The sequence below is a fragment of the Ictalurus furcatus genome, chromosome 29 (genome assembly GCF_023375685.1).
Source record: "Ictalurus furcatus strain D&B chromosome 29, Billie_1.0, whole genome shotgun sequence".
In the NCBI taxonomy this organism is placed as follows: Eukaryota; Metazoa; Chordata; class Actinopteri; order Siluriformes; family Ictaluridae; genus Ictalurus; species Ictalurus furcatus.
Genome location: NC_071283.1, coordinates 16540341 through 16554626, shown reverse-complemented (window position 1 = coordinate 16554626; position 14286 = coordinate 16540341). Strand labels below are relative to the sequence as shown.

Below are 14286 nucleotides of genomic sequence, written 5' to 3'. Positions count from 1 at the left end.
TCAATAATATCATTATCACAGTTCGCCGTGCCATCCACAAACGCTGGTTAAAGCTCCATCATGCAAAGAAGCCATATGTGAACATGATCCAGAAACACCGCCGTCTTCTCTGGGCCAAAGCTCATTTAAAATGGACCGAGGCGACGAGGAAAACTGTTCTGTGGTCAGACGAATTTAAATTCTTTTTGGAAACCATGGACACTGCATCCTCTAAAGAGGACTAAAGAGGAGAGGGACCATCAGGCTTTTTATCAGCGCTCAGTTCAAAAGCCTACATCTCTGATGGTATGGGGTGCATTAGTGCCTATGGAATGGGCAGCTTGCACATCTGGAAAAGCGACATGAATGCTGAAAGGTATATACAGGTTTTAGCAACTGGTCTCCTTAGTTCCCAGATGTATACGGACTGTTGTTAAAAGAAGAGGGGATGCTACACAGTGGTAAACGTGGCCCTGTCCCAACTTTGAGACATGTTGTGGCCATCAAACTCCAAATTACTTTTTTTTCCCTTTAGAACAGCCCATTTCCTCAATTTAAACATTTGATGTTTTACTGTGAATAACATATGGGTTTATGAGATTTGCAAATCATTGCCTTGTTTTTATTTACATTTTACACAGCGTCCCAACTTTTTTGGAATTGTGGTTGCAGATTCATTATTACAGATATCAGCAAGCAGGTGTGAAACAAAAATCCAAAGCATTTACGTTGCAGCACATTAAAAAGAAGTCAGAAAAATCCCCAACGTGTTTCAGACGCAGGAGGAGCTCATCTTCCCAGCTTCCACCTCAGAGAATTTGTTTAAATCAAATACAAAACAGCTCTGAAACAGTTTATAATCTGGAATTCAGCTAAAGAGCACGAGTGTTTATGTTTATATTTATTTTATGTATTTATATTTATATATATATATATATATATATATATATATATATATATATATATATATATATATATATATATATATATATATATATATATATATAAAGTTATCATAAAGTAAAGAGTGAAAAAGTAACTGCTCCTTTTAGTTACACATTATTAATATACACATACTGGTGTGGGCGTGTGTGTGTGGTCCACCTCTGTGTTTTGTTTTGTGTTTTTTTTACAGTTTGCTGGACAGAGAAAAGGCACAGTACTGAAGTTGAGTTCAAAGTGAAAGTTTCTGAAAAAATTCATTTTAACTCATTAATATTAAATATAAAGTGTTTTAAATCCACACATTAAGACTTGCCCTCCGCACTACTTAATAAAAACAGGACACACATCAAACTACTATTTTTCCAAAATAGAAAAAACACCTGACTCACTGGTCCAGGACCTGGCCACTCTGGAAACTGGATTTTTTCCAGTGGAAATGATGAAGAGAAATCACTCGGGTTTATACGAAATGCAGAAGAATCAGAGCAGGAAAAAGACTTTGGACAGACCTGGACTTATTTTTTAGACCCTGTGGTTTACATTCAATAAAATATTTTCTGTTTTTATAAAAAAAAAAAAAGATCTGATTTGTCGTAACTGTTTTAGGATGTTATTAAAGTGCACGTCTGATTTTCACCCACACAAGAACAAAACTCTTCTCCCAGATAAACACTCGCTTCAAAACCTAACTGAGGAACTGAAAGAGAAATCATTTGTTCTTAGGTTTTCTTTTTCCCTCCAAACACAACTTTAAATTTCTTAACAACTTTAGTGTCCTTGAGTGGAAAAAAAACCAGAAAAATGGCAAGACGACGGGGTATTTCTGAGATTTTTAGTATTTGAGGAGTGTATGAACTTCCTGCTTCCTCTCTGGAACAAAACACTTGCAGGACCTTTGGAGGGGGGTTTAGTTTAGGACTCAGTGTTCCTCTAACCAGGAGGGCGTGTCTGCACCAGGCATTTTCAGTTTGATGTGGAACTGTCGCAGGGTCTGCTCCAGGTGCTGTTGGTTTCCAGCAAAATACGCAGCGATGGCGTTGTGGAAGAGGATCAGCTGATTGTGGAGAACCTTCACCTGCAGAACATTACAGTTATTCATTTATTATGTTAAACACACAGCACATCCCAACGCAGAACCACACGAACTACACCCAAAACCATGTTATTAAATAGTGTTAATAATGAGAGACTGGAATACACTCACTACCTCACGCTCAAAACATCTTTCCATTCATTAACGCACTCCTTTTCAGTTACACACCTGTGTAATTCAGTGCAGAATCAATTTTAGGGAACAGAACTATTGTAAAACGGTTTCTTTGCACTAGTGATCACCTTATTCTCCTCCAGAAATTGGAGTTTAATGGAGACGTCATTGCGCATCTTCTCATATTTTTCGCGGTGGATCTGGAATTGGATCTGAGACTGCTCGATCTTGGGCAGTGTGGTGGCGTCGCGCGGGCCGAGATTCAGCTCCTCCAGATCCGTACGATACGCATCATATTCGACCCTGCAGCAGAGAGAAAGTGACACAGATCCGCTTCAGTGTGTTTACAGAAGAATTTGCTGGGTTTTACACTCTTTTCACAGCATGGTGTCTGAGAATCATGGAGGATTTAGGTGTTTTCATGCTCCACGTCCCAAAACCTGCAGCCTTTCCTCAGGCAGTGAAGAAGTGATGATGCACTTATTCTGAACTAATTATAAAGCAAGGTAAACTGAAGAAGTCGTACCTAGCTGCTTCATACTGTTTGATGTTGACCATGGTGTCCTCGATGGTTTTGTCCACCAGAGTGTTGACGCTGGCTATGAAGAAGTTGATGGCTCCTAATAGAGTCTCACCATTCTTAGACAGGAGCTTCTGAGTCTCAGCATTGTAGCCAAACTCCTCCTAAACCAAGAAGATTTATAAAAAAGAGAAAAAAAGAAAAAAGAAAACAAACATGCATGGTTACTCATCAGAACATACCAAAATATTCTGTTTGGTCCCCCCAAATCCAGATGTGAAACTGCTCCACTGATGAACATGAAACCTCACTTCAGAGTAATAACAACCTCCTTCTTCATGTGAAGAGACATGTGCGTGTGTGTGCGCGCGTGTGTGTATGACTAATTTGAGTGTATTTAACTGAGATGAAGACATATTTGGCTCACATGCAGCTCAGGTGTTTTGAGGCTAAGGTCAGCGAAGGCGTCGCCCAGTTGACGCTGCGTCTGCATCACCTGCGTGAGCTGATTGGCCAGTGTCTGTGCCAGCTTCACCACCTGCTCATATTTACGCTTGTTATCACGCAGCACATCAATACGAGCCTCCAGCTCCAGATCCACAGTGCGTGAACCACGACCCAGCTTCTCCGACAGGATCTGCTTAGTGCACTGTGGGGAAGAGAAAAATAAACATGGTCAAGTGCCACATTCAATCACTGACTCGCTCGGTGAATCACTGACTCACTGATCCACTCATAGAATCACCGAATCACTGACTCGCTCACTGAATCACTCACTTTGTACGTGTTAATGCTCCACTTCCTGACCAACTCAAGTTTTTCCATCGCCGGGTTTTTCAGGTCATCAGCGAGAACCACAGCACCGCTGCTAGACTGTTCTTTCACAGAGCCTGATGGAAACAGCACACAATCCGAGACATTTATAATGGTTACTGACTCTTTAAATCCCAACATGGTGTGTGTTAGTGAGGCGTTTACATGACCAAGAGACTCAGAACAGCATCAGAGTCTCAGGTTCTACATGTCTGTGGAACCTTACTGCAGCGTTGGAGAACCGGTGGAGAGCTCCGTCTACCACCTCACTCTAAACACTCTCTGAGGTGTTCACACCGGTTTAATTCTAAATTATAATCTAATCTAATAAAGGTCACACCCATGAAGCCAAAGGACATTTCCTCTGTTCGTATAAATAAACATCGCTCTGATGGAGGTTTGTGTGCTCTGCTCTGGACTTCACCGTAGATGTAACAGTACATATAATCATCCACATGTCTACAGGCTTCTTATATTATATTCTTATATGTTCTTCATTTATGACGTTATACAGCTCAAACTAATCTCGGCCGATGTAACATACCTGAACAGACAATAAAATTAACCACTGTGTAAATACCTGTCACAAAATCTGCATGTTTCCCAGAGCACCATGAAACGGTGAAGCTGAAACAGTAAAAAACGCACTGAAGGTTCCAGAAAGTTCAGAAACCCAAAAGAGGAGAGACCCAGTGAGAGGACTAACAGCGTCCTGGAAAAGAAATGTGCAAGCAACAAGACTATTTAACAAGCTGACTGCATTCCTGAGGTCAGAGAAACATGCATCAACAGCCACAGATTACGCAGAGAAGAGCAGAGAAGCTGAAAGCTGAAAAGAAGAAAACTTCTGCAGAAAAGATCCTGTATTAATCCACACACAAGGCACAACATTACATGAGTAATGACTTGGTCATCAGTGGCATTAGTTTTTTAAATGGAAATATCAATGTTTGGTTTCAGTTATTAGATTTGTTCTTCATTAAAGAACATGACTTACTCATGTGTGAGAAATTATGTTAGTAAAATCATGAGTTATTAAATTATAGATTTAACACAATCTCAAATCCTTTTGTCGACAGACTAACAACTAATTCATGAATTAATTAGCAATTTTTATTTTCCTGTTTTATAGTTCTCCAAACTTTTAACCAAATATCATTAAAACTGTTTGGTTTTCAAGTGCTAACCGTCTGTGGGCGCACAGGTGATTCCAGCCGACTCGTAAAAAAACAGCGTTCTCAGCATACTGCCAATTTAGAAAATGTCACGACGGGGCGCGAATCGAAGCCGGTGCGGGTCGGTACATGATCTTAGAGCTTCATGAAGTGAAGAGTCAGAAGCAGAGTCAGCGTTACAGCAGAAGAGGATTCGACACATTGCAGTGCTGCGATACCTGTCTCTCTCTCCAACTGACTATCACTGCCAGAGCGAGACAGACGGCTAGCCGCCACAGGACTGGGAAACACGGTGGGAGACGAAGGAGACGAGGAGGATGAAGGCTGACGCTTCTGTCCTGTAAACATTCAGCATCAGAGTGAAGACCAGAAGTAGAGCGACCTCAATTCTGTATCATCATCATCCTGTCACTAAATACACCACCTCACACTCACACACCCCTCGCTCACACACACACCCCTCACACTCACCTCACACTCGCCCCCCTCACACCCCACATTCACTCACATCTCACCTCACACACCCCTCACACCCACACCTCACTCACACACACCCCTCACATACCTCACACACCCCTCACACTCACCTCACACTCGCCCCCCTCACACCCCACATTCACTCACATCTCACCTCACACACCCCTCACACCCACACCTCACTCACACACACCCCTCACATACCTCACACACCTCTCACACTCACACACCCCCCCTCACACCCCACATTCACTCACATCTCACCTCACACTCACACACCCCTCACACCTCACTCACACACACCCACATCTCACACACCCCTCACACTCTCACCTCACACACCCCTCACACTCACACACCCCACACACACCTCTCACACTCACCCACATCTCACACCCCACATTCACTCACATCTCACCTCACACACCCCTCACACCCACACCCCTCACATACCTCACACACCTCTCACACTCACACACCCCCCCTCACACCTCACCTCACACTCACACACCCCTCACACCTCACTCACACACACCCACATCTCACACACCCCTCACACTCTCACCTCACACACCCCTCGCTCACACACACACCCCTCACACTCACCTCACACTCGCCCCCTCACACCCCACATTCACTCACATCTCACCTCACACACCCCTCACACCCACACCTCACTCACACACACCCCTCACATACCTCACACACCTCTCACACCCCCCCTCACACCCCACATTCACTCACATCTCACCTCACACTCACACACCCCTCACACCTCACTCACACACACCCACATCTCACACACCCCTCACACTCTCACCTCACACACCCCTCACACTCACACACCCCACACACCTCTCACACTCACACACCCCCCCTCACACCCCACATTCACTCACATCTCACCTCACACTCACACACCCCTCACACCTCACTCACACACACCCACATCTCACACACCCCTCACACTCTCACCTCACACACCCCTCACACTCACACACCCCACACACCTCTCACACTCACCCACATCTCACACACCTCACACCTTCACACTCACACACCCCTCACACCCCACATTCACTCACATCTCACCTCACACACCCCTCACACCCACACCTCACTCACACACACCCATATCTCACACACACCCCTCACACACACACACCCACATCTCACACACCCCTCACACTCACCTCACTCACACACCATGCATAAACACATAACGCATGTGTGGTGGTCATATGCACCGAATCCAATCTCTTCACACCCGTGTGTGTGTGTGGGGGGGGGGGATGTTTGTGCTCTCTATAGGTGAAGAGGGGGGTTAAGGATTAGGGTGGGCGAGACCTAACATGGAGATGAGCAACAATCTTGATGGCATTTAAGAAAATTAGATTTTAAATTTCTACAGCTTTATTTTGTTTCTAGTTTATGTAATAAATATTTATTAAATTGGAAGTATGCCTGAGGACGCAAATCAACTGGAACCACCTGTGCGCCCATTATGGTGAAGAATAGGGAACTTGTTTTGTGGCAGTACAGGTGTTTTTACAGAAGATTAGCGAATGAAAACCCAAACATTCTCTAAGGAAATCTGCTGAAAGGAGCTTATGAGCTGAACAATGACATCATTCATCAATCTAACAAATTATATGATAAAATATCCCTTTAACTTTATAAACATTTAACAGGTTTATTTATAGTGTAACAATAATAACAATAATTCTGTGTGTAAAACTGTGTGTGTGAGAGATTGTGCTGGAGAGAGCAAACAGGTTGCTGCAGTTTGGCAATAATTATTCTCTCTCACATGCACACTGTATGAGAGTGATTCTGATGAAAGAGGAAAGCAAATGAATAAAGATCACACACACACACACACACACACACACACACACACACGCACACACACGCACACACACGCACACACACGCACACACACACACGCACGCACCATTAGAGGAACAACATTGTCCTGCTTTTCACATTCAAATGTCCTTGCTTTAGAACAGAGTTTTATGAAGGAGGTGAAGAGTGAAACCCTTGTCCATGTGGAGGAACACAAACTCATCAACATTTCATGAAAAAAACTCTTTCAAGGAAAATAAATGCATTTGATTATTATGGACATTTATGTTTACTAACAGTGAGAATAAACTCAGAAATCAAAAGCATGTATTTTGGTAACGTACAGATAAATGATGACCTGTACCTGTGTATGGTCCCACTGCAACCACGCCCTCGCTCATCATGCCATGGTCTGGTGCACTGTGGATGTGCGATGTGATTGGTCCAGAGGACAGACCATGTGACACGTCCTGCAAAGCAAAAAGGACATGTCCCACTTTTCCTTTTAATGGTAGGGTCCATAAAATAACCACAATCACATCACAGAGACACAAGTTGATGGTTAAAGTGTTTGATTTTTCTCACACGCTGGAACTCGTCTCCACCCGAGGCTCCGTTACTGCTGACTGACAGCTCGGCAGCTGGACTCCTGCACACCTCGTCTGCCATGACCACCTGTGTGTGCGCACACACGCACACAAAATTTACTGCTGTACAATAAATGTCAGGTAAGCGCTAAACGCAACACATCTATTAGGCCTGGGCGATATATCGATATAACATCGATATCGTGATAGATGGTTATGGGATGCACTTTTCTGAGATATTGTTTGTATGGTGATGCATGTATTACGTTTTTTTAAAATCACAAATTAAATGGTTCTGAATTGATGCCGTTGATTTGGCAATTTTTTAAATCTTTATCTTCTTTGTCTTCGTAGGCATTAAAGAAAAGTGTCACCATAATGTATTTAACGGTTTTTCTTTATTTTGCATATCATGACATGCATCGTGTATCGTAGAAATATCCTCAAGTATCATAAGATTTTTGTCATAACTAACAAAATTAATGAATATTAAAGGTTCCTCATGTTTCCTTTCATTACTGCCCTTTACCTGTGCCCTGGGACTCCTTGACCCTGGCATGTTAAAAAGGTCCTCAAGAGGGTGGCAGTGGAACAAATTATCTCCCAACTGCCAGCCTGAACGATGGAGTGGGTCCAGCGCCACCAACCAGACTCTCTGACCAAGGCCATCCAACTAGAACAGGATCAAATGAACCCAGGAACACAACAAGCATCCGAAACCCCACCTACGCCAGTGCTGCAATGCAAGCGACTGCCGCTACCCTGCAGGTGCCAGGTTTCTGCAGTCCTGCCTTCAAGGTCGGCCTTTCCTCCACCAACATGTTCAGGGGTGCCAGACGCAGATGCTGGAAGCAGAAGCGGCATGCCAGGATCACACACACTGTGCGAGTCAGGTGCTCTGGATCTCCATACCGAGTGCCGGTTAGTACACAAGGGGGCATACATCAGGCCTTGGTGGATTCAGGCAGTGTGCTGTCCCTGATCCAGCAAAGACTGATATAAAACATAAGGTATGGTGTATTCACGGGGATGTATTCCTACGATGCCTGGGTGGGTACCGGCAAATAACACAGTGAGGACTGCGCTGTCTTAGCTACTGATTAACTTATAAGTATGTCGCGTGCCCACGGACAGGTGAGGGCAAGTGGTGAGATGGTAGGCCCTTCAGAGAGGGAATACCTGCCTCCTCTCCTCAAGACTCTAGCAGATTTCTGCTAGTCATGCAACAATACATTGAAGAATGTGTTTGAACTGGAGGCCTTGATTGACGGTAAAATATTATATTAAATGTACTGGAATGAATAAACCATCCCTAAAAGCATTATAAAACAAAGCAGCCTATTTTCTTTCTCCACAGATTAAGAGGAAGTATATTTTAAAAAAATATTCCTGCAGTTTCCCCAATCAAATAAGTTAAACGTTTACTGCTCCAGTATCTATCTAAAGTGAGCTCCAAAACTGACCACAATTACTGGGTTGTACGCTCATCATCATCATCATCATCATCATCTCACATCACAACAGCTACTGTATATAAGCCTCTTAAAAAAACTTCTGACACCCAGCTTTGTGAAAAAGAGTTTAATCTCCAGCTCAAGTGAAAGCAGCACACAGTGTCCAGTAACCCATCATGTAAATATTTTAAAGCCACCTGATGCCTTCATGGCCAGTGGACGTCTGTAACCTCTCTGAGAATAACGGAGCAGTGAGGATGTGGTCCCAATAATAAAGCTATGTAGACTCAAATCCTGGTGTTACTGTACAGCATCACAGGGTCAGTGTGCAAGTTTAATATAAAAGATAAAAACCAGGTGATCTGCTGTGGACGGATGATTCGGTGTGAATACGCTGGAGATCGGTTGCTAAGAGACACAGACAGCAGCAATGTGATCGACCGAGCAGAAACACACGAAGCCTTTGTCTCCTTTATCAACTGTTTGTACTAGCAGCACTAAATTCACAGGACAATTGTGTTGCTGTACAATACAGCTGGAGTATGACAAAGAATTAATACACACTTACACAACAGACAGCATTCAGCACCCAACTCCTGTTTTATTTCATCACTCAGGATGAAGAAAAGTTACATCATTCTGCACCAATATAATATAAAAGTTTATTTAGCCCACGAGTCTATTAACCTTCATATTCATTCATATTAGTATTATTACTGCTGTATTGACAGTCACATGGGTACAATATACAAGAACAGCTACAATCAAACTTTTAATAAAGAGAAAAGGGTTCTGAGGCTCTGTGCATCTCTGGAGCTGTTAGACAGCTAACCAGCTAACTCTAGCTAGATAAATATATAGTGTAGTCAAAAGGTTTGGCACATACCAGATAATGTTAGCATGCTAGCTAAAACCCACACCAGAGTATTAAAAAAGATACATAAAAAGTAGAAGACCTGAAAAATACAGATAAACTCAACTACTCTTCCTGTTAGTCGCGAACATGAGTTCACTAGCTCAACAAAGAGGATAAATTGGATGATAATCATCTATCATTCACAAACTTCCGCTCAAAATTATCAAACAAAAAAATCCTGTTACCTGTTCAGCAAGATTCCAATCAATCCTGAATCATTTTATAGTACTCCTATAGTACATACACCGATTAGCCATAACATTAAAACCACCAGCCCAATATTGTGTAGGTCCCCCTCGTGCCACCAGAACAGATCTGAGCCATCGAGGCATGCACTCCACAAGACCTCTGAAGGTGTGCTGTGGTATCTGGCACTAAGACGTTAGCAGCAGATCTTTTAAGTCCTGTAAATTGTAAGGTGGAGCCTCCATGGATCGGACTTGTTTGTCCAGAACTTCCCACAGATGATCAATCGGATTGAGACCTGGAGAATATGGAGGCCGAGGCAACACCTTGAACTCTTTGTCGTGTTCCTCAAACTGTTCCTGAACAATTTTTGCAATGTTTCAGAGTGTATCAGGGCCATTATGGAATACCATTGAGATGAAGGTTTGTACTCGGTCCGCAGCAGTGTTTAGGTAGGTGGTACGTGTCAAAGTAACATCCACATGGATGCTAGGATCCAAGTTTTCCCAGCAGAACATTGCCCAGAAAATCACACTGGCTCCGCCAGCTTGCCTTCTTCCTATAGTGCACCCTGGTGCCATCTCTTCCCAGGTAAGCGACACACACAGACACCCCCGGCCTCTTTTACATGATGTAAAAGAAAACATGATTCATCAGACCAGGCCACCTTCTTCCACTGCTCCATGGCCCAGTTCTGATGTTCACGTGCTCACTGTAGGAGATTTCGGTGGCATACAGGGGGTCAGCATGGACACTCTGACCGGTCTGCAGCTACGCAGCAAGCTGTGATGCTCTGTGTTCTGACTCCTTTCTATCAGAACCAGCATGAACTTTTTCAGCAGTTTGTGCTGCAGTAGATCTTCTGTGAGATCGGACCAGACGTGCTAGCCTTCACTCCCCACGCGCATCGGTGAGCCTTGGGAGCCCATGACCCTGTCGCTGGGTCACCCCCGTACTAACCCCCGTACTAACCCCGGCAAACCGGGAACACCCCACAACACCTGCTGTTCTGGAGAAGCTCTGAACCAGACGTCTAACCGTCACAATTTCTCCCTTGTCAGAGTCACTCAGATCCTCATGCTTGCCCATTTTTCCTGCATCCAACACATCAACTTCCAAAAATGACTGTTCCCCTGCTGCCTATTAAATCCCACCCCCTGACAGGTGCCACAGTAATGAGATAAATCAACGTTAGTCACTTCACCTGTCAGTCGTTTTAATCTTATGGATGATCAGTGGATTATGTCTCTTTCACTGCTGTGTGTTGTTTTTGCTTCCTGAGGTCACACAGAGAAACATTATGTGCAGAAGTGGAGTTCATTAGTGAGTTCACAGAGCAGGTAAAAGCTCCAGACAAAGCTAAAAGTCACATAGACAAAATAATGCAAAAGGGGAATCTAATTCAGTGCAGAAACAAAAACCAGGAAGATAATCAAATGGTTTTACTGTCGCTTGTGAATCATGTGACTTTGTATAACATATTCCACTGAGCTTCGATGGTCACAACAAGTTTCTGACATGAGAAAATCGAATTGGATATTGTGTAGTGTACACACATCACCACCACCACCACCACCACCCACACCAAAGCAAAGAAATACGGCACAGAGCTAATCTACCAGCTGTAGCAGTGCTGCATGATTCCAATCAAATTATTTTAGATTTTGAACATTTGCAATTGTTTGGAATGAAATAGTATACAACTAAAGTGGACTCTTGTGGAGGCTGTAGGGTGTGTGTGTGAGTCTATAACTTTTGTAAAAAGTTGCTGGTTTTCAGGAAAAAGTTTCAGCAGTGATTGATGAATGAAAATAGATTTGAACCTGATGTCTGAAAGGATAGAAGCTTAGAGCAGAAAAGAGCAGAAGACACCGCGGCAGTCGATAATATCACCTTTACATTCTGTGACGTTTCAGGATTAGCTGATCTGGGGTCAGAGATCTTCTCAGTGACTGTATGAACTCGGTCATTACTGCTGTGGTTCTGCATTACTGCATCCTGATGGCCTTCATCAACATCATCACCATCCTCATCATTACGCTCATGGCTGAGGATTTCAGCACTGCTACTGTCATTAATATGGATCTCAGTCATGTGCATGTCATCAGTGATGCTCTCTGATTGGCTCACAGACTTGTCCATATCACTCTGAACCTCTTCCTGAGAGCATGACAGGTTCCTCTGTGATTTGAGACTAGCCTCAGACATTCCTGCAAGCAAATGCAGACAGAGTGAGTGCAGCTGTTGTCATTCTCACCGTTTTACTGCTGATCTTTGCTCATGCACTTCTTTTATGGCTTCATAACTGTGCCACTGTGGTCTCAGGTTATAGGACAACTGAATAAATCCATTCAGATCACCAGTGAAATTGAGACAAGCCAAGAATGTTATCACACCACCCGAGCCTGAGGCAGTGCTCAACACAAAGTCATGAACTTCTTCCACAGTGCATTACATCACGATGGACCCTTACTTCTGCAAACAGGAGGAAGCCAAGAGACAGAATCAACCCCTCGGTTTACTGTTAAACACCAGCAATAAACACTGTGCAGGCCCATTTACTACTTTATAAAACACAAGGAAACGTTTCTCAGTGATAAGAAACAGATATATCCATTTTAACTCTCCACATGAGCACTATAATCATCTAAAGACTGTATTACTGACCACTCGCTCCTCTGGCAGCTTAAATCACAGAAACTGAACTTGGAGTAGTGACATCACGTAAAACCTGCACTACCAGAGAACCTCGAGAAGTTCATCACCACTTCATCAGATTAGAACAGTACAAACGTTTTTACAGAATTCAAAGGCAAATAGACAGATAAACATCTCCCTAATCCCAAAACCATGAAAGATATTAAATAGCCGTGTTGTATGTAAAGGTCCCTGTGTTTATGAAAAAATCCTGACCTTTTTGAGGACGTTTTAAACATTTCAGAATTTTTAAATTCAGTTTACTTAATAACTGGTAAAGATCAGAAACTGGAGCATGGGAAAGGGAACTGCACTGTTCGTTAGGGAGGCTGTTGGGGAACATCTAATGAAAAATGCTTTACAACCTTACTGTCTTTTTTTAGTCTCTAAAACTCTAACAGAATATATGTACTATTCCCATATTTCTGCAGGAAGTGTGTATGCTGTGACAGGTATCAGTCTATGTGACGTCAGCTTTCACATGAACAATATACCCCTGTGTTCTGGGTTTTTTAAAAAAGGAAGAAAGAAATATTATGGTAATAATTCAGAAGGAACCTCACACCTGTACAGCAGGTAGCAACATCCCCCCTCCCCCCAGCTACATACTCATAGAAAAAAAAAAAAAAAACAGTCATTACAACATTTTATTTATATTTCCCTTTAAAAGTTGCATCTGACAATTACAGTTCTACACTTGAGCCCTATACCAGAGCATGAATTATTCATAACCACTTGTTTGAAGAGTTCAGCGAAAAGCCTGCACGCTAACTTCCTGTTCTGAATATGAGATAAAACACCAGCCTACAGACAGAGGAGTGTTGGGGTTAGTGTTGGGGTTAGTGTTGGGGTTGGGGTTGGGGTTGAAGTATACTTCCTTAATAAAGATTAGTTCCACTCCTCTCGCTACTTTCTAACGTTACAGTTTAACTTCCGGTTAAAGTTCTCTACTCTGTAGCAGTGAGCTAAATGCTAACACGTCCACTCCCTGTATCCTGACACACACCCTGCTCTTTATTTTACTCTATATTTAAAATAAAAGTCTGTCTGCTCGAAACACTTTACAGTTTCATAATCACTTCTCAGTGATAAATAAAACTCCCTGTTAGAAGGGAACATTAAAATGTCACATCCTGTCCCAAAGTTTTCCAAAAAAATTTCCGGGATAACTGGCCAAGTCAAGTATCTTAGCATTAGCTGCAATGCTAAAGCGCCTGAGCCTATGCGCGCGCGCCGCCATGTCTCACCTGCTCCCGGTACCTGAGTAAGATCACTCCGCTGTTTCCCCGCGCGCGCCCGGTCGCATTTACACCTCACACTGTGGTGAATTTCCACATCAACGCTCGTGCACTTCCGCTCGGTGAAGTCGGATCAGCCGTGAAACCGGAAGAACAGAACAGAACAGAACAGCTCGCGGGGTTGCCAGATTTGAAAGAGGAAATCCCATCCACCGATATATGTCAGATCATCTGATATACTGTA

At 43.2% G+C, this 14286-nt stretch overlaps 1 protein-coding gene across 5 annotated transcripts; it reads right to left on the bottom strand.

Moving 5' to 3' along the window:
- Positions 1-1484: 1484 nt before the first annotated feature.
- On the bottom strand, positions 1485-14206 carry arfip1 (ADP-ribosylation factor interacting protein 1 (arfaptin 1)). 5 transcript variants are annotated; one of them, XM_053619318.1, is made up of 10 exons: positions 14052-14206; positions 12001-12317; positions 7550-7639; positions 7329-7434; positions 4858-4977; positions 3429-3541; positions 3079-3300; positions 2658-2815; positions 2260-2434; positions 1485-1999 (listed from the first exon to the last, which is right to left on the bottom strand). In XM_053619318.1, the coding sequence occupies exons 2-10, from the start codon at positions 12313-12315 to the stop codon at positions 1844-1846; spliced, it is 1455 nt and encodes a 484-aa protein (XP_053475293.1). In that variant the 5' UTR covers positions 12316-12317; positions 14052-14206; the 3' UTR covers positions 1485-1843. The 5 variants fall into 5 exon arrangements, with proteins under 5 accessions (XP_053475293.1, XP_053475294.1, XP_053475296.1 ...); XM_053619319.1 differs by having other exon boundaries at positions 14065-14206; XM_053619321.1 differs by lacking the exon at positions 12001-12317.
- Between the last annotated feature and the right edge of the window lie 80 nt (positions 14207-14286).